This window comes from Hippichthys cyanospilos, chromosome 3 (genome assembly GCF_059441005.1).
Source record: "Hippichthys cyanospilos isolate Australia breed blue-spotted pipefish chromosome 3, RoL_Hcya_1.0, whole genome shotgun sequence".
Lineage (NCBI taxonomy): Eukaryota > Metazoa > Chordata > Actinopteri > Syngnathiformes > Syngnathidae > Hippichthys > Hippichthys cyanospilos.
The window spans coordinates 8,007,479-8,033,022 of NC_142371.1; the positions used below are offsets into that span (position 1 = coordinate 8,007,479).

Sequence of the window (25,544 nt, forward strand, 5' to 3'; positions counted from 1 at the left end):
CAACGTGATAAATTCATGAAAGATATTCCTCAAAGGTATAAAAGTGCTGTCGCGCTAAATTAAAATTGCAACCAATATGATTGAATCTTTTCTAGCTATTGCAGCTTCTAACTTTACCAATGAGTTTCATCAACAACAATGTAATTGTAAATGTATGTTTGGATGTAAGGTTTTCTTTGAAAATCCTGTAGTACTGTTCAGCTTCTCTACTGAGTACTTAATATCTGTCCCCAAACGACATAGTGAATGTTAAGTGGGTAACTTGTTCAAGTGTATTTAAAGCTTAAAGCATTATTTGTAGGACAATTTACTAAAAATGGATTATAACATTGGAAACTTGCATGCATGAAAAGTTGTATCACCATACTGCACGTCGTAGCACAGGTGACCATTTATTGAACATGTTATGCTTTAGAAAGCATTAGTCATAGCGAAGATGTAGGCAATAAAAAGTTGTACTCCCATCATAGCAATATGTAAATCACCAACGGCTAACGTGCCAATAATGACACCTGCTACAGCTCCAGAGGTACGTGGCCATGAAGAACACTGTGCAGCCATGGCTGCCACTGCCCCCAAAGACACCCCAGAAGTTCCCACCACCCCCAGGAGTGCCCCAGCTGTCCCTCCCTTGCCCAGGACTGGGGATAAAATCTCCACCCCAGCTAGTAAAAGTAGAGAAATAATTGCAGCCCCGACAATGACTTTAGCCCCTCCAGCTGCGTGTCTTACCAGGGGCCCCCCAACTGTGGCTCCCAAACTCAGCTGGCAAAGTTTTGCCGCAATGATTGCTGTCTTCAAAGCTTCTTGGGAGGAACGGCTCATGCTTTCAGCCAATCTTTTAACATTTCCGTTCTGCGATTGTCCCTTCTGATTCACGGAACTCTTTGCGATCTCCTGTCCGGCTTGTACGGTGAGCATGGCAATCACGAATGTTGCTAGCATTCCCATGCATCCTATCAACATCCAGAACTTAAAATCGGATGACTTCAGGATCAAATAGCCAATGATTGCTACTAAAGCTACAAGTGCAATGAACACAAAATGGTGACCCCCGTACCCAGATAGGCCAAATGCCGATGTTACAACAGCAACCACAGTCATTGGAATTCCCGAAAAAGCCAGAAAGTCCACATATTTAATCATCACAGTTTTGATCCAGTCTTGGAGGCTTCGTTGTTTGACCTCCGCTTCTTCGGCCTCCGTCTTCTTCCTCTCGAGTCCTTCTCGCAGCTTCCGCTCGGTGGCCCATGTCGTCATGTCCTTGGCATCAGTGGTGTCCCTCCCATTATTTATTGTCATTATCCTCTCTTCTATTTGCACAGCCACCCTTTCTCTCTGCTCTAAATCGGAAATATCTAACTCTTTCCTTTCTTCCTCCCACACCACAGACCCATGAGCGCAATAGGCCTCACCTTGTTCCCAGACGATGTTAAATAGAAAGCGCAGAGGTGGCTTGATGATGCTGAATATGGTCAGTGCACACAGAAGGCCAATCATGCCAAAATGATTCACAATTATTTCAATCAGAAAACCTAGTGTGGCGCCACTGAGTGTGGTTCCAAGGGCACCAGCAAGTCCTGCGTTTGCCCATAGGTTTGCGTAGTTTGTCTGAGTTTTCCCACAGTTCCTTGTGGTGACGAACACTGACGCTACCACCGCCGCCAGGATGACACCGGCTACAACCGAAGTCATGGCGATGGTCAGTGCAGAAGCTCCCATAAGAGTCCCAAGTCCAAGAGCACCCACTGTCCTGATATCTTCGATGAGTGGTTTCAGTTGAGTCGTTGTGGTCATTGCAGCCAGAGTCCTGTCGATGGGCTCTTCTGTGGCTCCCATTATGGAGCCGCCTACTGCTCCCAGTGCAAAACCGATAGCCGCTTCCCCTAAAAGGATGTAAACAAAAGTTTTTTTTTTAAACCAACAAACTACCCTAAAATATGAAAAATTACCATTAGATTTAGGGTGAGTGAGCAGAGCTCTGCTATCGTTCTGTGAATAGTGTCCCATAAAAAATAACAAATATCTGATCAAGCGGGTTTGTTTATACAATCGTTCACATGTTTTCTCAGAACAGTTTAATGATTATTTTCTTTAATCGTGCCAACATTGTTGGAAGAATCTGGGACTTCTTTCGCCAGCAGTCATACCGTGCAGTCCAGCAAGACTGGTTGATCAGGTTTAACCAGCAAATAGCCCATGTTGCTCTTTGTCACATCCTCCGCCACACTGTGTTAATAGTTGTGGACATGTCACGTTTTCAAAACTATTCTGTTACAACTGAATTTGGGCTTTAAAGAAAGGAACAAACTTCAAGCAGAAAGAGACAAACAGCTCATTTGCTAAACCCAAAAAGAAAAACATCACAGGTCATCAAAACTTGATTTTAAAATTCATAGCTGACAAATTTAGTCAGATGATGTACTTACTGATTTTTTTCTTCGTCATCATATTGTTGAGCAGAAGACAAAAGAGGGAATCCTCTAAACCTGTCCACCTTTTTCTAGATTAGTCCCTGACTAGCCTCTAGACAGTTTGTCTTCTGTTAATAATGCATCTTAAGAACACGCCCAGCAGGGACCCACATGCTATAATCGCCAGAATCGCTATGCAATACCGGTTTAGTTCCTTTCGTTGTGCATGTTCTGCATCATCCGAGCATGTGAGTTTTTGACACATTTTGATTCTTTTTCAACATCATTCAACTTTATGAAAGAGGATCTATGACAAATAATAGACACTCATAACGATGGCCGAAACACCAGATCTCAAAATTAAAAGAAATGTGGTGTTTTGTGGCAAAGAGCAATTTGCAGAAATGAAAATTTGCCCAATCTGAAAATCCTGCAAATAGGAGGTTTTGCATTTCAACCACCGATGAGTGATTTATTTCATGCTATATTCCTAAGGTGTTTGAACTCTTAGGTAATGTGTTGTGTGTACGCATGTCTGTGTGTAAGCGTGCACACACTCACATAGATTCATAACTATATATATATATATATATATATATATATATATATATATATATATATATATATATATATATATATATATATATATATATATATATATATATATATATATATATATATATATAAGACATATATAAATGGCAGTCACCATTTTAGCGGCGCTTATCATGTAATATTATTAAGATATTACTGGACTATGATGATAGGTATATAAACAAATGTTGAAAAGACATGTATTTTCATTTTATTGAATTGTGTAGTGGGGATTTAAAATTAATCTCTCTAAATATTACACATTGTCCCTTTAAGTATGAATCTACAATTCAGGACAAGATGCTTCTTCTTCAGTCACTTACAGGAGATACCAGAAGAAAGTATCATAACTGGAAACGAGCTTGTGATAGATGGAGGGAAAGATGACAGATGAGGTCAAGTAAAATAAGATAAAGATTGACGGCAGAGGAATGTGAAAATGTGGGTGATAAGATGACGAAGAATAAAAATGAGCATAGCATTGCAAGTCTGCAGAAAAACTGGGAGATGCATGCAAGAGATAGCCATGATTACAAAAAAGACAGTTCATGGAGTCCTCTCAGGAATATCCACAAGTGCTACAGCCAATAAAATAAAGGTGAACATGGGAACATGAGTGTATGTGGTGCGGAAAGCTACCAACAAGGAAAATGAAAATAGTGCTCACAAGGATACCTAATCTTGAAAGAAAAGGAAATAATAAGATGGGAAACGAGGATACAGGTACTGTATGTATACAGCTTCATGCTTAACATCTCAAGTATGACTGTATTATATGGGTGGGGGCAGAAGTACAACTTGAATTTTTTGACGTGAGGTTAATTGTAAGTACAGTGCCACTGTCTTGCATGATGTCTATGAGCATCTCGAACATGATTTTTTTTTTCCTTATTTTGGGTTGTGTATGTGTGTGTGTGTGTGTGTGTGTGTGTGTGGGGGGGGGGGGGGGGGGGGGGTCACCATAGGAGAGTCTCACACAGTGACTGTCACTGGGTGGGGGACCGATGAAAAACTATACTAGTCACTATATTTCATAATATTATTAGAGGATAACAGCCCCACTAACAGAGAATTTAACAATTTGTGCGTGTGCGTGCGTGTGCGTGCGTGTGTGTGTACATTTAACGTCACTTCTCGAGAAACAGGAAGTTGGGTCTCCTAGCAACCCTAGTCGACAAATAACACTCAACTATTTGTACGATGGAATAATTATGTTTTATACGAGCCACCTTTTATTGTTGAGTATAGTCTTACTTAATAAATTATTCAGTACACACAAAAAAAGAAAAACTGGGGGGGAGATATGAATGCAGGACGATTCTACCTCGGAACATTAAGAAAGGAACCATCATCATCGTTACTTGCACTCATGGTGGTTTACGGAACCATTTTTTTTGTTACTCCAACATGGCTGCTGCACTGGGTAAACGTGTGCATACCATGGAAGATAATGGTAATTATTTGAATCTTCGGCGTGGTGTTTTTCAATTAATTTTTCAGTGTTTTAGTTTATTGTGATACAGCATTAACACTTGTATTTTTGTTGTCAATTTTTTTTGGGAGGGGGAATTAGACGTGTGATTTTGTGTGTAAAATGGAGTTGGAACATCCCTTGACCTATTCACCGTTTAATTATGACAATGTATTTACTATGTATAGTCTTAACATGACTTTTCAGTATTTGTAATTTTCTATTTCAGTCCTTAACGGCAATCTAAGTAGTACTTTTTTTTTGTTTTAGTCCGATCCCGTTATGTTTTATTTTCTCGATTACCTTATAGAAATCGCGTCAGTCATTTGAAACATTTTTATAGTATGAACCTGATTGTTTAATTAGATGTTTTGTTTTTTTTTTTTTCCAGATGAGATTAAAGCTGTTTCTTACGTGACAGAAGATGCTGAGTCTTCTTTGGAAGACACAAATGAGCTGAACAACTCAGATGGAGAGTGCGATGACCATATGTCGTCTGATGGAGAATCTGACGGAATTGTTGATGGAGAAAATGACGGAGACGATGCTGAGAATGAAGATGGAGGTCAGGAAGAGGAGGAAGGCAATGCCAATGCTGGCTGGGCAGATGCGATGGCCAAGATTTTGGGGAAGCAAACGCTCAAAAGCAAAAACACAATCTTAGTGAAAAACAAAGCGCTGGACAAGGTGAAGGCAAAAGAAAGGAAGGAGCAGTTAGAGAAGAAACAACAGGTAATTATCAAAATGCTTGTAAAAGTAGTTATTGTGATCATTCCAGCTAGGTAGAATTAATTGTCGGCTAAAACTAGCTGCCCATTGTTGAACGTAAACTCTGAGCACCTGACTGATTATTTTTCTAAGTCTTTTAATATTCAAACAGTTAACACTTTTAAAAATAAACAAATACGTCACATATGTGAAGACATAGGAAAATATTCTCATCAAGACTGACGTTATCAAAAAGAACATTTCTATTAAAATACAAGTATGATAGTATGAGATGCAGTTTTGCTTAATTATAGGTTATACTTAACCTATATTAATTTGTGTAAGGCTTTTGTGGATTTGGAGAAAGCGTTCAACTGTGTCCCTTGGTGAGTTCTGTGTGGGCTGTTTCATGAATATTGGCTCCACAACCCCATGATACAGGCTGTTTGATCCATACCACCGATGTCAGAATTTAGGTCGCAATGCCGTCAGTAAGTTGGATTCGTTTCTAGTGAGAGTTGGACACCACCAAGGCTGCCCCTTGTTTGGATTCTATTCATTACCTTCATGGACAGAATTTCCCAGCGCAGATGATGCGTTGAGAGGTTCTGGTTTGGTGGGCTGGGTGTTTCATCGTTGCATTTTGTGGATGATGTGGTGCTGTTGGCTTCATCAAGCCATAATCTCCAACAATCGTTGGTGCGGTACGTAGCCGACTGTGAAGCAGTGGCGATGAAGATCAGCACCTCAAAATCTGACACCCCGGTCCTCAGTCAGAAAAGAGTGGATTGCCCTTTCTTCCCAAGTGGAGGAGTTCAAGTATCCCAGAGTCTTGTTCACGACTGAGGGAAGGATGGAGTGAGAGATGAACTTTGGACCAGTGCGCCGTGCGATGCGAATTGGACTCTGTACCAGTCTGTCATATTGAAGAAGGATTTACCGGTCGATCTATGCTCCAACCCTCATCTGTGATCAAGAGCTGTGGGTTGAGGCAGGAAGGCACAAGATACCAGATATGTAATGAGGTTGAGCCTGGAATTGCCTTAGGCACCTCCAGGAGTAGCTGGGCCAAGTTTGGACTTCGCTGCTAAAGCAGCTGCCCCCACAGCCCAACCACTGATAAGCATTAAAAAATTGATACATAAAAAGAATAATAAGTTAAGATGTGTTTTTGACTACAGATGATAAAAACCGAAATAGCAGTTGAAAAACCCTTTATCTTGTTGTCCTTTCTTTGTATGTTTTTGTGCCATTAATATTCAGGATGGAATCTGGTATCAACTAAAATAAAACATGTATACATTTGGTTCAATCAGCAGTTCTAACATATTGCACAGCTGCAAATACTAAATAGAATTTTGAAGGGTCAATTTTTGCCGATCTTGGTCTTTGTCTTGATGGCGGAAGTTTTCAACCGGCACTGCTAACCTTAATGTGCTTGCTTTTCGTGTCCATCAGACTGACAAGAAACGAGCATGGGAGATGATGTGCAGGGTGAAACCTGATCTTGTGAAGGACCGGGAGGTTGAAAAGGCTCTGCAGAGAACGGCCACGAGGTGATTTAAACTGGATATTTTGTGTGTTGTAACACTGAAAGTAAGTGTAAAGTCTTCTCATGTTGTTTATTTTTCCAGAGGAGTCGTGCAGCTATTCAATGCGGTGAGAAAGCACCAGAAGGACATTGACAGCAAGGTGAAGGAGGCTGGTAGCTCAGAGAGAAAGAAGGCAAAAATACTTTCCTCAGTTTCCAAAAGAGACTTCATCGATGTACTAAGGAAAACAGAAGGTGGCGCCACAGTCTCAGTCAAGATAGAAAAGGATGTAAGTGGGTTTTTTGTTTGTTTGTTTCTTATGCGACTTTTCAGAGGGACAAAAATGTAAGTATCTTATATTTTCCCTATGAACAAAAGGTATGGTCATAATCCAAATATGACAGTGTTTCCTTTCATCTCTATAGTGTACTGAGGTGGAGGAGAAACCAGCATGGCGTGTCCTCAGGGACGATTTTATGATGGGAGCGACCATGAAAGACTGGGATAAAGATGAAGAGGACAAAGTACATACTGGAAGTGGTGAAGGTGGAAAATATGACAATTAACACCATACTTAACAAGAGACTTAAGGTCGATTGCGGTTTGGTTCAGACCATAACACACAGCAAGGTGACAGCGACGTCAGCAGGGGGCAGTGTTTACTTCAGGGAGCTACTTATCTCTACTTGGTTCTGTGAATGAAAAATAATGGGAAATTCTTCATCGGATTGGGGCCTGCTCAGAAAGGATTGAGGAGTTCCAGAAATGCTGTCCTTGGTTGATATGAGAGCGCCAGGTCAAATAGGGCAAAACAAAGAAAAAAAAAACAAAACACTTCCACAAATCCAATACAATATACGGTATTTTTTTTAGCCGATGGCGTACCAATCAACCACAGAGCTGCTTTTGTTCAGCAACAACTTTCAAAGAATGTTTGTGACTAGGTTTCTGTACAGATTTTAATGTTGTGTAACCTGTGTAAATATCACTTTTGTACAGTGCTACCAAAATTAAAAAGCAGTTTTGCTCACTAAAAGTGCAATTTCTGAGTATGCTATATTTGCTAAACTCAAATGTCCACAGTTTCCAGTGAGGACACATGACAGCGTTTCTTCTGGCTTATCACATTTTAAGCGTTTGCTGACCTTTCTTTGAAGAATCTTTGTCAAATGCCAAACCACACACTACAACAAAGAAGAATCTATGAAGGGAAAGTTTAATGATATCTAAGACAACTCTGAAATTTGATGTATTTTAAATAAGAGTATATTGATGTGGCACCATCAATTTTGCTGACTTGTTTTACTCTTGAGCTTCCTGTGTCTGGTTTATGTTGTCGTCACAACCTGGGGAAATATTTGCACTGTGTTATCAGCAGAGGAAGGTGGAAAGCAGCGAGTCAGGGTGTCTGCACTATGCAGGATATGCGTCTGTCATGGCCCGCCATTGTGGTATGCTACCTTTTATCCTGGCACTTTGACGCAAATCGTCCAAGGACACAAGAATTTATGACGCCTCAGTCACCAACGACATGTGACTTAAAATGGAAGGGATTTTTTTTTTCTTTTGTATATGTTCTATGCATTCCCGGTAGTCTAAACACACTGTTGTGATCCTACTGTGGTTGCGGAGCATTCCTTTTCGATTTAATTCATATTCCCTTGGCGCAATAGTATTTAGAATGCTTTGTTGTGATGGTGCATAGAACCGCAGAGAAATTATTTGACCTGCCTTTTCCTTTAATAATATTTATTCAAAACTGCACCTTGTCTCAAAAGTTCACTCTCATTTATAATTTTGTGAACTTGCTCTGGTGGATTAATATTTGAAACTTTACTCCAATGCAGTAGCACCTCCGAAACAGGCACTCGTTGACCACCTAAATATATGAGCCGTAAGGCGGCTTTACATAAAATGCCAAAAGATAATTCCCCCCAAATACCAAATACCGCATCGAAGCTAAACAAAACACCTTATAGGTTACTGCAAGGAAGATTGGTCGCTTTAATGATGTGTTTCTAGTCTTGAGCAAGAGTTTGCTTAAACTTGTGTGACGACGCTTCAGATCAGTAATAATTTCTAACGTCGCAGGTAGTGCATCGAAAATATAAATACAAATAAATCTCAGCTTTCCAACTGACGATCGCAACGCTGACTGAAGCGCGGGTGGGAGTTGGGGGGGCGCACACACGTGGTATAATCGCTCGCTTATAAATATCATCCAAGTGGCCACAGAGGTCCGCTGCCTGGCAAGCGATCCAAAACGTGCTGTAGATGGGGTGAGGAGGACGTGCAAACAGGAGGAAGATCATCAGTTGTTTCTTAGCGGATCGGAAGGTGCAACTTCACTGTTTGTGTGGATTTTTTTGCGTGGGACCAGACCGGTACATTAGGACGCTTCACTTGAACAAACTGGAATTATACATTCGGGGTTTGATCGTTCATTTTGACACATTTTGACACAAGAGCTGCCTTGGCGTCTCTGCAGGCTCGCTGTGGCTACAAAATTCCACTTTTGGAAGCTGCGATGGAGCGAGCCCTCTGATGTGGTGAAGGTGTGCTTCACACCAACAACCAACACACTCGACCAGATACAACTGATGCTTTTCATCCTTGTTTTCAGTCACAAACTTTTGACCGGTTTTATGGCGACAAACAGAAATACAGCCAACTGGCTGCACTTTTACGCACGCTATATCCGCTTATTTATGAAACGCGTTTAAAATATTCATTAAGGTGTTGACTCCTGCGCGCAAATGCGGTCACGAGCTTTAGATTTTTGTCCCTAAAATGTGGATTCTTGTGTCTTTTAAGTCACCATAGTGAATCTTCCTTTTTATTAGTATAGTTTCACCGCTCGAGAAAAAGATGAACCTGTGCTTTGTCAGCCTTCTCCTCACTTTGGATTTAGTTAATGTTGCGCTCAGTTTGTCCACGTGCAGCGTATTGGACATGGAGCAATTCAAGAAGAAGCGCATCGAGGCTGTCCGCGGACAGATCTTGAGCAAACTCAAGCTCACCGGTCCTCCAGAGGACTTCCCCGAGCCCGAGGACGTGTCCAGGGACATCGTAGCCATTTATAACAGTACACGGGATCTACTGCAAGAGAAGGCCAATGAACGTGCGGCAACGTGCGAGCGGCAGCGGAGTGAGGAGGAGTATTACGCCAAGGAGGTACACAAGATAGAAATGCAGCCCATCTATCCATCTGAAAGTAAGTGCGTTTCATATGCAAAAATATCGAGACATTAATGAGAGAAACTAATATGTCAGGTTTTGGTTACACCCCAAAATTCCCTCGAAATGAAGAAACAATTTGAGGAAGCATAAAGGCGTAGGTGGATGATTGTGGAGTGGAAGAACTTGGCCTGCATACAGTCCTGACCTCAACCTCATCAAATATCCTTGATGGTGGAAAGGGGTTTTGCGACAGCCCAACAAACACACACACATCTTCTCCGGAAGCTGTTTGCTTTCATTTTGGCATTCAGTTAGCGGGATGGTGACAAGTCCTCCTTTGCCTGCATAATGAATGTTGGAGTTGAAAGGCTTCAAAATGTGTGCTCATGTGATTTTTAAGGCAAGATATTACACGACAGTATGTTGTGCAGTCATGAGCAATCGAAATATGGCTTTTGGCGCTGTCCACAGTCACTTCAAACAAATATCTCTCAACATTCAGCGATGGTATAATGGCAGTGTTGCTGTCAGGACAGTGTAAGTTTTCACGAAAGCGCTACACAAAAAGTACTTGGCTATGCTTCAGTGACCAAAACCAACCCTCCTCCCCATGCGCGGCATGAGCTGTTGATGACTACTTCAATCTTCAATTGAGTAATTTGTCTGCCTACTACAAGAAGCAAATAAAAAGCCGTTTGCCAATTTTGTAGTTCTCACACAAAACCATTCCAATATTATTATTATTTTGCCTCACAGCATACTTTGAGCACTAACACCTGAGAGCAAATGCAGCCCATGGTGGTTATATGTACTGGTATGTGTATGATTTGCATTGATTTTGATACACCTTTTCACACTGGAAGTATAAATAGTCTGTTCCAGAACCATCCTGACCAAAGTCATGAGGCCATAAATAATTGTTCAGGCAATTCATATTGTAATGGTCATACAATTTTCAAAACAAGACTGAGGTCAGCGCAGTTGATAATAAAACCAAAGCAAAGTTTGTCAATGTGCATGGTTTGTTTGTAACGCCGCTTTCTTATTTGGATAAATCATTATAAATGCATGTATGATGACAACACTTGAGTAACTATTTGAAACTCTTGCAAAAATCTGGTATTCCAAAGGGTTAACACAATTTTTTTCTTGTATTGATTTGACATAAAGATACAACACCACTAAATACAATGGAAATGTGAGCACAAGAACTGAAACCAAAATAAACTAGCATGACATTCCGAATGCCCTTTTGCTTTTAATGTCATTCTCAGCTCTTTCTGCTGTGTAAATACCTCAAATATGAGGCAATTGGGTCTGGATCCAAGGCAAGTCAGGAAAGCATTAACAGGTATAAATAATACTAAAGGGAGGGAAGGAGCTAAAATGGATTGCCATTCATGTGAACTGGTGACACTGGCCAGATTTTCACATTCAGAGACAGATGCTTACCGAAGAAAGATCATGCAGCTACTCCTTCAGGGACATCAGCCTTATTTGGTTGGTTGCCAGTCCTCAGAGGTCATAGCGTTTGGCTCACTAACAGCTTTTCAGAACTGTTGAACAAAAAGACTGTGCTGGCTGCGCTCGGCGTAGTTGGAGGTGCTGTCTAGTATTGAAACCCAACAGACTGTATGCAACTCATTTGATGGAACGTCATCCCCACACATGCTTATCAGTCTATGCTTATACAATTTCTGATTCTTTCCCTGTGCGTTCACAAGAGCCCAGTGTCTTCTTAGCAAACCAATATTGCACAAGGTCTGTAATACTGAAATCACAACCAAAAGGGGAATTCCAACCATTTTTACACTCAAATGTTAACTTGTCAGTAGAAATTGTTCAGGTTACATAAGGTCTTTGTGGTTCTCCAGCTGCTTTGTTAACTGTGATAAAGTAAACACTACGATGTCACAGTGATGTCACTGTTTCATTTTTCTAGAAGAAATACAATCAGTTGGGGGGGCTCTCTGTACTGTCTTAAACTTGTTACTTATTGTAAGAGTTAAATGATTTTGTACCATGGTTATATACAAAAACAATGTTGTCCCTCAAACTCTTGCTATTTGTGGTCAGGCAAATGTGACACATGACCAGGATTTTTTTTTTTTTTTAAATCAGTCCTTAATTAAACAAGTGAACGAAAATATCACACAAAAATGTTTCCTTTAATTAATTTATGATTAAAGTGGTTCGTGCCACACCGTTTTTCAAACTAAACACAACATATAATCATTTATTACAGCTTACCGCCCAGCAGTAAACGCTGTTGTTACAGTCTTGGCTGCTTGACACTGTGTCTCTCTGTAAGTGTGAACATAAGTGCGGGCAGAAAGACTGTTTGTTAAGGCCTGTGTGTCCCCCGGTGTTCTAAATGTCCCTTGGGAACTATCTGATTTCATGAACACCGAAGTCTGTTATGAAACAGTTTTTGTTGGCAACTCCCAAAAAGACAGCCAGACAGCTGGTAGGCACAAGCTTTTAGGACCGGAGGTGTGCCAAAAAAAAAAAAAAAAAAACTTCTCAAAAGAATCATTTATTCCTATTCAGAATTGCTATAAAATGCCTCAGTCTATTTTCTAAATTGAATAAGTACAAAAATGCACTTATTGTCTGATTCAGTTTAACTATGCCGTACGCAAGGAAATACAATAATGTCACATCACAACGGTGTGTTGCAAAGGCCAGCTTGAAAATAAGCATACTAAATAATACATTTAATATGTGGACATCAATGCAATGGCCATAGTACGCGGCAGTGGTTGATACCAGCTAGCTTTACTCCTCCTCGCGACTCTCTTTTTATTGCCATCACATCACGAAGCAAAACACACGTTAACAAACAAAAAAGCAATATAAATCAACTTTCAACTACTGTTAATTAATTTTTACAGTGTTTATACGCGCACAGCTTGGACTAAAACAGAAAAAGAAGTGCATCAATCATGCCTGAAACTAAAAAAAAAAAAAAAGACAGCTATGTTTATTTCATTTCAATTACACTACAAATGACAAAAACACAGTCTTTCCCCTTGGCATAACATCGCACCCCCTCAGAGGGGCCCGCCCCACTATTGGAGAAACACTTGCATATATCAAGAACAATGATGGGGTGTAATCACTTTGGTCCATCAAATATACTGTATTTGACTGGTGATGCAGGTTTTGTTTTTGGGGAAGACAACCCTCATAATGCTAGCTTGATAGAACCATTGATACAGTTTGTGAAATCATCAAAGTGTACTACAGCACATGTTGTAGTTTGTCCACACTGTGCATCCCTGCAATGCTTCCTGACTTCACCGACTAATCATTGTTGTCACATGGAGGCTTTGATGGTTTCTGGCGGGCAAACGAAAGGTGAGCCTGTGTTGTCGGGGTTAGGGAGTCATAGAGTGCCATGATCGTAGGTGACCAGTCCGGGTTGGCAGAAATCAACAAAGCATGATCTGAGGAGGAGGAAGATCAGATCTGTTTGTGCTTGTTTGTCTTGACCTTTCATATGCAACTTCTGACTGCGGATTCTATTTTTTTCCTGGTTCCTGAAAAACACACACACACACATATATATATATATATATATATATATATATATATATATATATATATATATATATATATATATATATATATATATATATATATATATATATATATATATATATATATATATATATATATACACACTCACACACACACATATATATAAATCAAAGTTTCAATAAAATGTTAACTTTACTTCTCAAAGAGGTTGTACATGTTAAAAGTCAGTCTGGAGCAGAAAAAAAAAAAACTTGAAGTGCACCAAACTGATTGAAATAAGAAAAAAAATGAAAATCCCTATTTAAACTAGAAAAAAAAACAAACAACAGAAAATCACAAAATAATAATAAATGTAAATTGATCGGGAACATCAACACAGAAGCATCAATACTTTAAATCAGTGGTTCTCAAAGTGGGGTCCGTGGAAATAATTTTGATTATTAATTAAAAAATATATATACATTTTTGTTAATTTCATTTTATTTCATTTTACATAAATTGTGAACGCAATCATGACTCTTCAATAAAGCAACCAGCTCAATATATTTTTAGAAATTTGATAATTTTAAAATTGGTCAAATAAACCCATGTAATCCACCTCATCATCAAAAAGCTTGATTATTTAGTCACTAAATGTTGGACAGCAATTCGTTTGGGGAAAATGTACCCAGTTGTTTTGTTTATGAGGACGCGTGCAATTTGCAATGTTTATTTTGTAAACTTCAATATGGCTGAAAAAAAACAAATAATCTTGTCAAATTGAATATGTTGGTGAATAAAAAGGGCACTTATGTTATGGCATAAATGATTTTGTTTGTTTTGTTTCTGCAAACGTTTACAGTGGGGTTCCTTGGAAAATTTGCTTTCCAAACAGGGGTCCCGGACCCCCAAAAATTTGAGAACCCCTGCCTTAAACATTTTAACCTAAAGATCTAAAATATGGTGCTGACTTTTCTTAAATGTGACTCATATAAAAAAGTATGTTGACGGCACTTTAAAAAGTTTGCAAATTCTGCACAGACTTTGACAATGGGAGCCCCAATACAACGCCTAGTGCTGTGGATGTGCAATTACACTTCACTCAGCTAAAGCAAAGCTTGCACCCACCCCCCCCATCGCATCGTGCTCCCCTAACAATTTGAGGACTGCCAAACATGTGATAATGTGACATATATGAAAATGACTTTTTATAATGACTATGTTATATGATTTATAAAACATCTGTTATTTTATCACATCCCAACAAGTGTCTTCTGTCATCAAGATGACCAAAGCAATCGTGCACTTCTACAACATAGCATTTCAAACGAACTTTATGTATATAACTTTATATATATATATATATATATATATATATATATATATATATGTATATATTATAGCACCTACACATTAGAAACCCTTATTATTTTCCTAGATACAGCCTTGGAAAGTCAATGATTTATCAAGGAAACCGGGCTTTAACGTTTCCCCCCCCAAAAAAGCTAGCAAATGTTGGACAGCGCTACAGAAAGGAAGAGTGTAGTTCGGTGGGACACTGTGATAGAACTTGATGGGTCCTTTAGGCCAGCAGACTTCTCCTCATTGCTGAACTGACTGTCTCCTTTCAAAACCAAAGTTTCCACAATTAGTAATGATACGAGTTGTCTGATTTATTCCTTTGTGTGTTTTGGAAGTGCCGTGGAAATGCGCTTAAAAAACACTACACACTTCATCGGTGCTTCAGTCTCTGACATAGTTTGCCCACAACTATAAATCTTTTTTTTTTTTTTTCAAAATGTTCACCAAAAAAACCTAGGCCAACATTTCAAACAGTCAAATGAAACCCTGTTTGTAAGACACAGCGACCATAGTGAGCCAAAGCCGTATGCTTATTTACTAAGCAAATGTCAACCACATGTTACTGTCTGTTATTATTTAGTGAGCTGGATTCAAATGCAGTAATTAGCTCACCATTAGCTCTTAATACACTACAGTGGAAACGGTTTAAACAGTTTTAATGTGCATCATGGTTATGGTTAAACAATTTATAAACATTGTTGCGGTTATGTCCGTTGCATGAACAATTGCATAAAACTGACAAGTTTTTAAATATCATTCATCATCATTGTGTGCTTTAAGGGTTATTTTCTACAGGGTTGTGTTTTCTAGTCAAGATTTTTGAAGAGCTTGACATATCCCCCCCAGCAGAGCCCTCAAATGGAAAATGTTAAGCACATGCTAATCTTGGGTTGGAGCCCCTTTTAATTCAATCATGCAGAATCTCTGAACTTACCAGGAGCTGATGCCATGAAGACATCCTTAGATGCTCAAATGTTCTACCTCAAGTAAAAAAATACAATCTCTGGGGAATGTCTAAAACAGAGCAGTTTCAAGTCTTCAAACAATTTGCCTTTTCAATGGATAGTTCTTAACGGGTGTCATGCTGGGAACCACGTTTCCACCTTGTTATTGAGCCACCACCCACTTTTGTAGGACAATTTAAAAATTGTCCATCCGTTCTCAGAACTGCTTATCCATCCAATTTAAAAATATCTCCTGTAAACAAAACTATCATACAAGCCCAGAAAATCTATCTGAAGACCTCATGACATCTGCATGGAAAGAAACGTACGTAGCCATAGTTGCACAAAATACAGCCTCCCAATTTCACTGGCACGGACCTCGTCTTTTTAGGAAAATGCAGCATCAATCTTTTTTCTTCTTATTGGGAAAGTAAGAGTGCAGTTTTGCACAATCCTCAAAAATTTTAACAGTTTGAATTATGCTATGAAAACACCACTGGCATTTATTTTAGCTATTTTTTACTATTAAATTCAGTTTTGTCCAAAGTAAGGCCCGGGGGCCAAATGCGACCTGAGTTCAAATCTCCAATGGCTTGCAGCCTCTGATATAAAATTAATAATGTGTGGGCCGTCAACACTGTTAACCACAGTAGAAAATACACACGTACAAAGAAGTTATTTTATATTCCACTAGAAGATGACGGCAGACTTGTGACCACACTTCGGAAATGCATCCTGAACATAGTGCCGCTCTGAACACGCCACTCAAATTCCTTTTAGGTGTCAAAGCGAACCCCTCGCTGCATAAAACTTATGTGGTCCTTTCCAGCCCCTTTCTAAAACAGCGACTGTGGTGAAGAAAAATAAAGGTGAGAGGGTTGTTGATTCCAGGCAAAGAGGAAATTGGAGTGTTTTTTTTCACTGAAATATGAATATAGCTGCCTGCCTTGTTTACAAATAAACAATGGCTGTTTTCAAGGAAGTCAATATCAAGAGACTATCAGATCAAATTTATATCCAAACGTCACAATCAGTGTTGGGAGTAATGCTTTACAAAAGCACTGTATACAGTAATGGATAGGTTCACTTTGTGTTTGACACCTAAAGAGCTATCCGTTTTGCGAAATAGGACCAGTAATTTGACCAACCAATGAGAGCGGTACCATAGTAACGAGAAGTTAGAGAAAACAAAACACGCGGAGGATCGAGCTCTCTCGCTGAGGGATGACACTTGGACATCAAGAGGCTGCCGCTTTCCACTGTGGATTCACCACCATTTGGAAACATTATCAGCTAGATTCATGTCACAACTACATAATGACAAAGTAAGCTAATGCTAATTGTCACCATACAAATGGAATTAATAATAATCTATAAATTGTTCTGGTCAATATGTAATAAGAAGAAGCATACAGAAACGACGTAGGCTAGCTGTTAACGTTAGCCCCACCGAAACCATATATTTTTGAAAAAGGTCCCTAACCTAGCTGACTGAACTTGAATTTGAATATAAACATTTAAATTGTAAAATGCAATGTTTTTGCCTACAAAAGTAACAATGCATCACTATGCTATGAAGCTAAGTTATAAAGGGATTAAAATGCCAGAAAAAAAAAAAAGCTTTTGTATCTTGTCTTTAAAAGTTTATGATACGAGTGTTGCAGATAAAATGATTTGTAGTTATGGTGATGAGAGTAATATAAAAGTAATGCAATAGTAGTGTAATACATTATATTTCAAATCCAGTAATATTATCATGTAACTCATTACTTTGAAACAACAGTAATAAGTAATAAATAATTTACTACAGTTTTGAAATAACTTGCCCAACAATGATCCCAATGCGATATCACAACATGAACTGCACAATACGGTAATCATCATGATATTGTGGGTAGTTTGGCGGTAGGAAAAGTTCACTTTACTGTGTAAAACGTTACTATAATGAAGCTCATGATATTGCCAAAAATGCACAATATTCTGTTTTGCTACTTAGCAGTGAGAGAAATAGGCGAGGTCAGTGCTTTCATTGTCATGCATTTGTATTGGCTCAACGGCACAAAGGATAGCTGACAATGCTGTGATTGGTGGAATTGGATAGAAAGTAGTGTTTTGATGCGGGTATGCTCCTTTTAATACCGTGACATGATTGTGGCAATTTTAATGTGGCAATAATGCTGTTATCATTACGTCCCTACTACCAGATGAACAGATAAGGGAAATTAATGACCAAAAAATAAAAATCTGCCACGGCTTGGCTTTAGGCACAAGTTCTTCGACTCAACCTGCAGTTAAAAGAGCTTGGTGAGTTACCTGGTGAATACCAGCAGCTGTGGTTAGAGCTAAACTGTGACTAGGTTGGAAAGGAATGTTGTGAAAAATTAAACTAACTAGACGCTGGTCAGCCCCCACACATTTTCGCCTCAGCACGTTTCAAAATGTTTAGACACCCCTGGTTTAAATGATGCTGGAATTTGCGTGTACACCAGTGCACCAATATTCCGATCCATTTGATCTAGCTCCAAAAGCATGTTGTTAGTCAAGGCATTTATAACCAGAGCCTGGGCTGGACCGTTTGTTTACAGAGAAGCTGTATGACTTGAGCACGAAGCACAAACACTTCCTGTCCTTTAAAACATGCTCTGTGGGAACTCGATAGAGGCATACCAAGTAACAGATACTATGTATCGCCTCAAGTAATCACATTTATCTTGCATCGCTTAGAACATTATTTAAATGAAAGGCAAGATTCTTATCCTTAGCATTTTTGTGTGGTCAGCTTTTCACTATATCCCAGTTTTACGTCAAAAAGACCAAGACCATTAGTGTTATCTGAAATATACACTGTATTTAAAAAAAAAAAAAAAAAGTGATTTAGCGATTGCAAGCAGAAATAATCAACTGGAAATGCACTAGCTCAGGTGTACACACGTTGAAATAACTAGAGATGAGGCTGTATTCTGTTTATCATGGCTTTTACAGATAGACTTGACTACAAAAATATCAGGAAAAGCTTACCAGAACATCTGAACTTCAATTGCGGTTAATCGGAGGGATTTTAAATGGTGTGCCGACGCTCATGCTTTTGAATGTAACTGATTAATCCTGCTCAGAGCCCTATTCCCAGTTAAAGGTCTGTGTGTGTGCTTGTTTAACCGCATTATCTCAGTTGTTTATTTTTAAAATGATTTATCTTGGTGTCATTTCACAGGGGTATGTGTACTGTGTCCAATTAATTGGCTATAAATTGCCAAGAGTGAAATATGAGTTTGAAATGCTTTATGAATGACTGCTCTAACCCAATCAATCGTGATTGCCTCAAAAAGTGGTTTGGAAAAAAAGATGGATTGTAGATAGTGATATTATTTCCATTCCATCCCCTGACATGCAGAATTTCTACCGTAGTAGTATAAATTGCCTTGGAAGTGCAATGGCTTATCGGTGGATCATTGAATTCGTGTGTGCATAGTATGCTAAAAAAAAAAAAAACACCAAAAAACCCTTTGTTTCATTGTATATCAGAACACTTTCAAATTTTGCAGCACCCCTGAAATGTTGATACACACATGACGTTGACATTAGGCAACGTTTTTCCAATGAATGATCTGTGCAGTCTATACACAATGACAACATTGAATGGCAAAACTATGATGTGTAAAGTATGTGGTGTGTGTACATGATTGACCATGTTTAGTTAGTTGGAGTGAAAACCCTGCTTTATCTTTACTGCACTCAAAATAAACCCGGTCATGTGGCAGCTGTTGGTTTGTAAAGGGAGGCTTTTAAAAACAACCAAACACATGAAACAACACAAACAGTCTCAGCTAGGTTTCATTGCTGGAGGGATAGCCAATATGTGTTTTCTTTCACCTAATGGTGCTATGAGTGGTGTGTGGTCATGATGAAAATGAAGGGGGGAAAAAAAACTTCTAAGATACTTGTTTGAAAAGATAAAACATATTTTGCATTCAGGGAGGCTGACCATTCTGCAACTGTTTGTTGTTGCTTTCTCTATGAGAGCACTCTTTATGTAAAATGGCTTACAGAAGGTCTTTCATGTTGTATTTGTGATTATAAATGATAAACTCATGGATCATTTGGGATCTGCAGAACTATTATGGATTATTCGTTGAAACTCCTACTAGAAATCTAAATCAGGTAATAAATTAAAGCAGTGCTTCTCAAATAGTGGGGCGGACTCAAAAATGCTTTGTTTTTGTCATGTGAAGTGTAATTGCAATAAAATAATAATTTTTATCTTTTTTTTTTTTTTTTTTTAGTCTCACGCGCATTGATGCACTTAGCTATTTTTTTTGTTTTAGACTAAGCTGTAACCTGTAAAAACACAATAAAAATATTTATCAATTGTTGAAAGTTTCTTTATATTGTTTTTTTCTTGTGTTAATGTTAAAGAGGAAACAGGTTTAGGTGTAATTATAAACTTTTTAAAAGATAATAATCTCATTTACAGTCAGCGTGTTGGGGGGGCAAAAAGTTTTCTCTTTCGTAGGGCTGGCTTGGCAAAATATAATTGATAGGCACTGAACAAATGGAGCAAACAATATGTTCATACTTATATAATAAATTAATACTGACTCAAATTTTAGTGACTTACCTACTTTTTTAAAATGTTGTCGTGTGCACGTATAGGATCGCCTTTAGTCACCACGCACATTTTGTCAGTGAGATAAGATACTGAAAAATATTTGGCCATGCCTCTGCCTCTGCTTGCAGTGAGTAGGATATAGAACCAGTTAATGATGTGGGTTTTTTTTTCATATTTGTTTATTCTATATGCTGTTGTAATTCCATGGCAATTGTTATCCAACAAGCTTGGGGTTTCATTAAGCAGATTTATACAAGCATTAACATGAATCAGATTGTTTTAGTTTGTTAAAAAGCCACAGTTTTTGAATGAGTGTTTGGCGTTTGTTGTACTGGAACCAATGATGATGGATGTTTTGAGACATGACAAATCATTGTTATATCGATTACAGATTACATCTTAAGTAATTATTTTGAATTTCCGCAAGCAAAATGCATACTTGAATTGTGAAATTTGATTTACTGTCTGTATTTCTCATTCACTCTGTAGAACGTTGCCAGTTGAAGGCGAAGCTGGCTGCAAGAAAAGTTGCCCATTTTAAGATCTTGTGGGTATGCCTGAGTGAGAGACTTCAGCAAAGGGTTGTAGTAGAGCTAGCTTTGTGTTCCCGGACACTACTGCCATTTGAACTACTCCTCCAATGTGGCTTTAAGTGTCTTTGCATAGTAGAGCGTTGCAAAGGAGCGATAGAATGAGTTAAATGAACAAATTCACTTTCAGAACTACCTCATTATTTACAGCAGTAGCAGTGTAAAATGTTTTGTGATATGAAAGTGTTAAAAGGAGTGAAGGTGCAGGTGGAGGAGGGTGCATGGTGCACATGCTCAGCTGTGCTGCGGCACGCATGCACAGACAGAAAATCTTGGGCAGAATTTCTGACCGTGCCAGCACTCCACTCAACTTCAGATTACGCAACAGTCTCTTTGAAAAATCCCTGCTGAATTTAGAACGAGTGAGTGAGTGAGTGAGTGAGTGAGTGAGTGAGTGAGTGAGTGAGTGAGTGAGTGAGTGAGTGTCTTTTCTTAATTTCTCCAAGAACCTAACAAAATCTCAAAGGAACTATTTAAAGAAACATCATTGCATCCATATGTATGCACAAAGTAATATTTCAGGGAAGGGATGTATGGTTAGGTATGATTCACCTGCATGAATCATATTTTGTGGACCGTTAAAATAGGTTTGGCATACGATTATTCTTACATTTTGATGCTGCAGTTATTTGACAAATGGCTTGTTTTGGTTTTATGACGACAAGGAGAGTATAATCAAGAAAAATAAAGGAATCATATACATGGAATCTGAAGTCCATCGAAAAAAATGTACGTTCCCTGTAGGTAGATCTCGACGTCACTTTGAGAAGAAAGCTACATTAAATATGATTTGTATTTTTTAAACTATTCTATAACCAACCCTTTTGTTTTCTTTCCTTGCTCATACTTCAGCATGCCAGGTGTTCCTCTCATGTGGTAGAGAAGCCCTAATAAGATTCCATGGCTTGCTTCCAGTCACGGAAGCTTTTGTGGTAAAGGCTGACTTGAAATGGCTCCCCTGACCCAAATGAAACATTCAGCTGTTAAATGTGTAGAAAGGATAGCAGAACAAAAATGAAATTCACTCATGAAGGACATTGGCCAATCATTCCACTTGCAACAGACAGAAAAAAAAAATCTTACCCCATTCAACAGGGTTGTAGGTCAGGTGTGATTAGCATTCTGGTGAAACCCATGCTACTGATTCCTGTGCAGGTAATGTGGTGTTTAGTCAATTGAAGTGTTTTAACACCTAGATTTTACAGTTGTCTCGTGACCAGCTTTTCAAAATAAAAACCGAAAAGCAAGTATAAAATAAATTCCCATCAGGAAATATTTTTGACAAATGTAATCTCTTGTAAATCTGATGACCAACGATTGTATTATTACAGTATTTTCCACACTATAAGGTGCACTGAATTAAAAGGCGCACCCTCGATTAATGACATTTTAAATCTTTTTCCACATATAAGGTGCACCGGATTATAAGGCGCACCCTCAATTAATGACATGTTTTAAAACTTTTTCAATCACAATATAGTAATACTCAAAGTAATAACAATAATAACTCAAATAATAACTCTAAACTCTCAATAGCATAATAACTCAATGTCAATATGAGCAACTTTGTTCAACTGTAAACAAACAAAAGAAACAGGTAAAGCTTACTTTATCAGTTCATTCCCCATCTACGAATCCCAATCGCAATATTGATCCATATATAAGATGCACCTGATTATAAGGCGCACCATCAGCTTTTTTTTTTTTTTTAAAGTCTTTTAGGTGCGCCTTATAGTGCGGAAAATACGGTACTTTCAATAATCCTTAATGCCTTATAGTGCGGAAAATACGGTACTTTCGATAATCCTTAATGCTTGTGTATGTTGGTTGACAGCTCAAAAACACTAAACAAGTCACCATTAGCCAGCCTTTTTTTTTTTTTTTTTTTGCTTGGTCTGTCAAATAAATTACAAAATATTTCCACGTGCCTGCTGCATAGTGCTGACGGAGTCATTGCAGTCTGGTTCTTTAAATAAGTTTTATAGTGTGTACTTGAGATGTCCTACTGTGTGAGTGGTCATTGAACTCACCTGAGCATGTGGATTTGCAAGTGTAGGGTTGAGATGATCCTGTATGAGGACCCGGAAGCTTCTTGTTCACACACAACCATGTCAAGAGTGAAGTTAAATTAGTTGGCTATAAACCAGTAAAATGACAAACCTTAGAAAATATTAAAAAAAAAGAAACCTCATGCAGAAAATACTGTAACTTTCAGTTGACGGTGGTTCGTGCGGTGCAAATAATCAAGTCAGCTACTGTGGAGTTCTAAATTAGTATCTACACTTCAGGTTAAATCAATACATCAATTTGAGTATTTCTTGATTTAGAGGCAAGCTGATTTGGGGCTTCATTAAAGATTTGCTCGTGTCTTGCGTGTTAAGGTTCTGTGTTGCTGAGTGACACATACACAAAGAACCTAGGATTAAGTGGGGACTTGTTTTCAATTTGCTATTGGCAGGTGAGTGACTGTAAAGCTATCTGAAAAACTCCAGCCAAATGGGAGTTACTCCCCCGACCCCTTGTCATCTAATTCTGAAACGTTTCTTGTATTCTCTTGTACTGAGCACCTCAACCCCCACCTTTCCAACATCCCCCTACCACTGCTATCCCATCTTTTTGCCGATCCGCCTTCATTTCCTCTTGGCTTCTATGTGTTTCAAGCAGTCTGCTCTTGTCATTTCCACTCTCCTTTCATTCCTTGCCCTGTTGCTTGTCAGAATCACTTTTATGGTGTCCGCTGAGTTCTTTGAGAGCTTTGATCTCTGATGTCAGGCTTTAGGACTTTTTATCCTCTAAAATGAACTTCGGTTTCTTATCGGATCAGTAATACTACTCAGATTACAAATTTAGCTTGTTCTTAGCAGATACCACATTAACGTGAATTGTATATTTTATACAACAGGTATCCCCGGAGGGTTAGGGGGGCAATGATATTCGCACAGTCAATTTTTTTACTCCAAGTGCTGGGGCACCTGTCTCAAAAGTCGGGCCCTAGAGTGTTTCAGCAATTTAGAACTATGTTTTCAGTCGTTGCATAGGTTTTTTCATAAAATCATACACAAAAGCACAAGAATTGCTTTGTTGCGTCTTTGATGCCATTTGGTTAACAAAAAAGAAAACAAAGTTTCTCATCTTTTTCTCTCCAGACCATCCCTGTGACAAATATAAATTTAATTATTTTTACAAAAAAAAAAAGAGCAACAAATGCAGCTAGGCCCCAATCATGCAAATGTTCTATGGTATTTGCGAATGATGATATCGTACAATTAAAAAACCTTTCAAGACCTTGGCGAAAGCAGGTTGTTTTGATATGGGCCTATAAGTACTGTGATTAAATCGGTCACTGCTTCAATATGCTGACCTGGGATTATGAAGCAGCAGGGCAGGATAGATGATGTAGATTTGGGAGAAAGCAGAGCTAGTCTGCTTTTCTTGGCTATCGTAAAGCTCCCACAGTAAGGAATCTCACCATTGTGCAGATATCGGCTAACGGCAAGCCACTCTGTAGCAGCTTCCAAAACAGTGGTCACCAACATGGTGCCCCCGGGCACTGGGTAGCCCCCGAGGATCACATGAGTAGCCCGCAGACCTTTTCTGCAAATAGTTTACGATTGATAGAACATTGTGATTTTCTAGGAATTTTACTAACAATTATGCACATATGACATATATACTGGATTACATATTACATTTGATTCACATATTTACTACACCTGTTTCTTAATTATTGTGAGAAATCAATAACATGATCAGGGTCTTCACATAAGGTGGTAGCCCTTCATTTTACTCACTCAGTACCAAAAATGTAGCGCTCGATTTCAAATAGGTTGGTGACCCCTGTTCCAAAAGCTGGTAGGCCAAAGGAGGTGATAAGTTGGCCAGTGGCAGCTGGTGGGTTTTTCAAATAGCTTGGATTTTTATACCTGGATATTTTTCAAAATATATCTATAAAACATCAGTAACAAGTAGCAGTAGTAAATGACCCCCCAATCCCAACAAGAAATCTTGATCATGTTCATCTAGTTTGCATATCTTTTCTCAAAGCTTTCTGGTTATATATATATATATATATATATATATATATATATATATATATATATATATATATATATATATATATATATATATATATATATATATATACATATATATATATATATATATATATATATAGTGTCTCATGATTGACCTTTGGTATCAAACCCAAATGTAATTTTTATTTTATCATATATTTAATCCTCAGTGTTGAGCAAAGATGAAGTAAATGACCTCCCGATCCCAGTACTTTGGGAGGATAGTGCATTTATTATCTAGCTATTGTGTGCTGTCTTATTAAACTCAACCACACATCAACATTTACCGCTGAATAAACCTGCCATAATTACTCTCCGCCATTATCTATCTCACCTCCGTGCGTGTCCTACTGCAGTGAGAAATATTCAAAAGTAGGTCAAATAGTTTTACTCAAGTCATTCCCAGAACTTCAATTTTGCAGACAAGTATGCGCCTGTTTCCATTCTGAAATTCTGAGGTTGTAGACAGTTGCATCCGGTAGTAAATCACAAAATCCAAGCACGTTGGCCAGACCAAGGGGGAAAAAAAAACAACAGATAATCCTCAA

General features: G+C 38.5%; 3 protein-coding genes and 1 long non-coding RNA gene across 7 annotated transcripts in view; 2 read left to right on the forward strand and 2 right to left on the reverse strand.

Annotated features, from left to right (window-relative positions):
- Positions 1 to 376: 376 nt before the first annotated feature.
- On the reverse strand, positions 377 to 2,574 carry LOC148425639 (uncharacterized). The gene is made up of 2 exons (XM_088411620.1): positions 2,430 to 2,574; positions 377 to 1,886 (listed from the first exon to the last, which is right to left on the reverse strand). Exons 1-2 carry the CDS (start codon positions 2,449 to 2,451, stop codon positions 412 to 414), a joined length of 1,497 nt encoding a protein of 498 aa, XP_088267746.1. The 5' UTR covers positions 2,452 to 2,574; the 3' UTR covers positions 377 to 411.
- Positions 2,575 to 4,402: 1,828 nt separating this feature from the next.
- On the forward strand, positions 4,403 to 8,006 carry rrp15 (ribosomal RNA processing 15 homolog). 2 transcript variants are annotated; one of them, XM_088410783.1, is made up of 5 exons: positions 4,403 to 4,461; positions 4,871 to 5,211; positions 6,646 to 6,743; positions 6,822 to 7,008; positions 7,145 to 8,006. In XM_088410783.1, exons 1-5 carry the CDS (start codon positions 4,416 to 4,418, stop codon positions 7,283 to 7,285), a joined length of 813 nt encoding a protein of 270 aa, XP_088266909.1. In that variant the 5' UTR covers positions 4,403 to 4,415; the 3' UTR covers positions 7,286 to 8,006. The 2 variants fall into 2 exon arrangements, with proteins under 2 accessions (XP_088266909.1, XP_088266910.1); XM_088410784.1 differs by having other exon boundaries at positions 4,424 to 4,461; positions 4,901 to 5,211.
- Positions 8,007 to 8,120: 114 nt separating this feature from the next.
- tgfb2 (transforming growth factor, beta 2) overlaps positions 8,121 to 25,544 on the forward strand; it is a 37,880-nt gene continuing 20,456 nt past the window's right edge. Inside the window, exons 1-2 of one of the 3 annotated variants that reach the window (XM_088411626.1) lie at positions 8,121 to 8,170; positions 9,751 to 9,933. In XM_088411626.1, the coding sequence (XP_088267752.1) occupies positions 8,155 to 8,170; positions 9,751 to 9,933 (199 nt within the window). In that variant the 5' untranslated portion in view covers positions 8,121 to 8,154. Of the gene's footprint in view, positions 8,171 to 8,929; positions 9,934 to 25,544 lie in introns of those variants that run through there. The other 2 variants (XM_088411625.1, XM_088411624.1) reach the window with 2 other exon arrangements.
- On the reverse strand, positions 12,878 to 22,996 carry LOC148425642 (uncharacterized). The gene is made up of 4 exons (XR_015865225.1): positions 22,954 to 22,996; positions 22,007 to 22,070; positions 21,744 to 21,881; positions 12,878 to 13,441 (listed from the first exon to the last, which is right to left on the reverse strand). It is a non-coding gene; the product is annotated as an uncharacterized LOC148425642 (long non-coding RNA).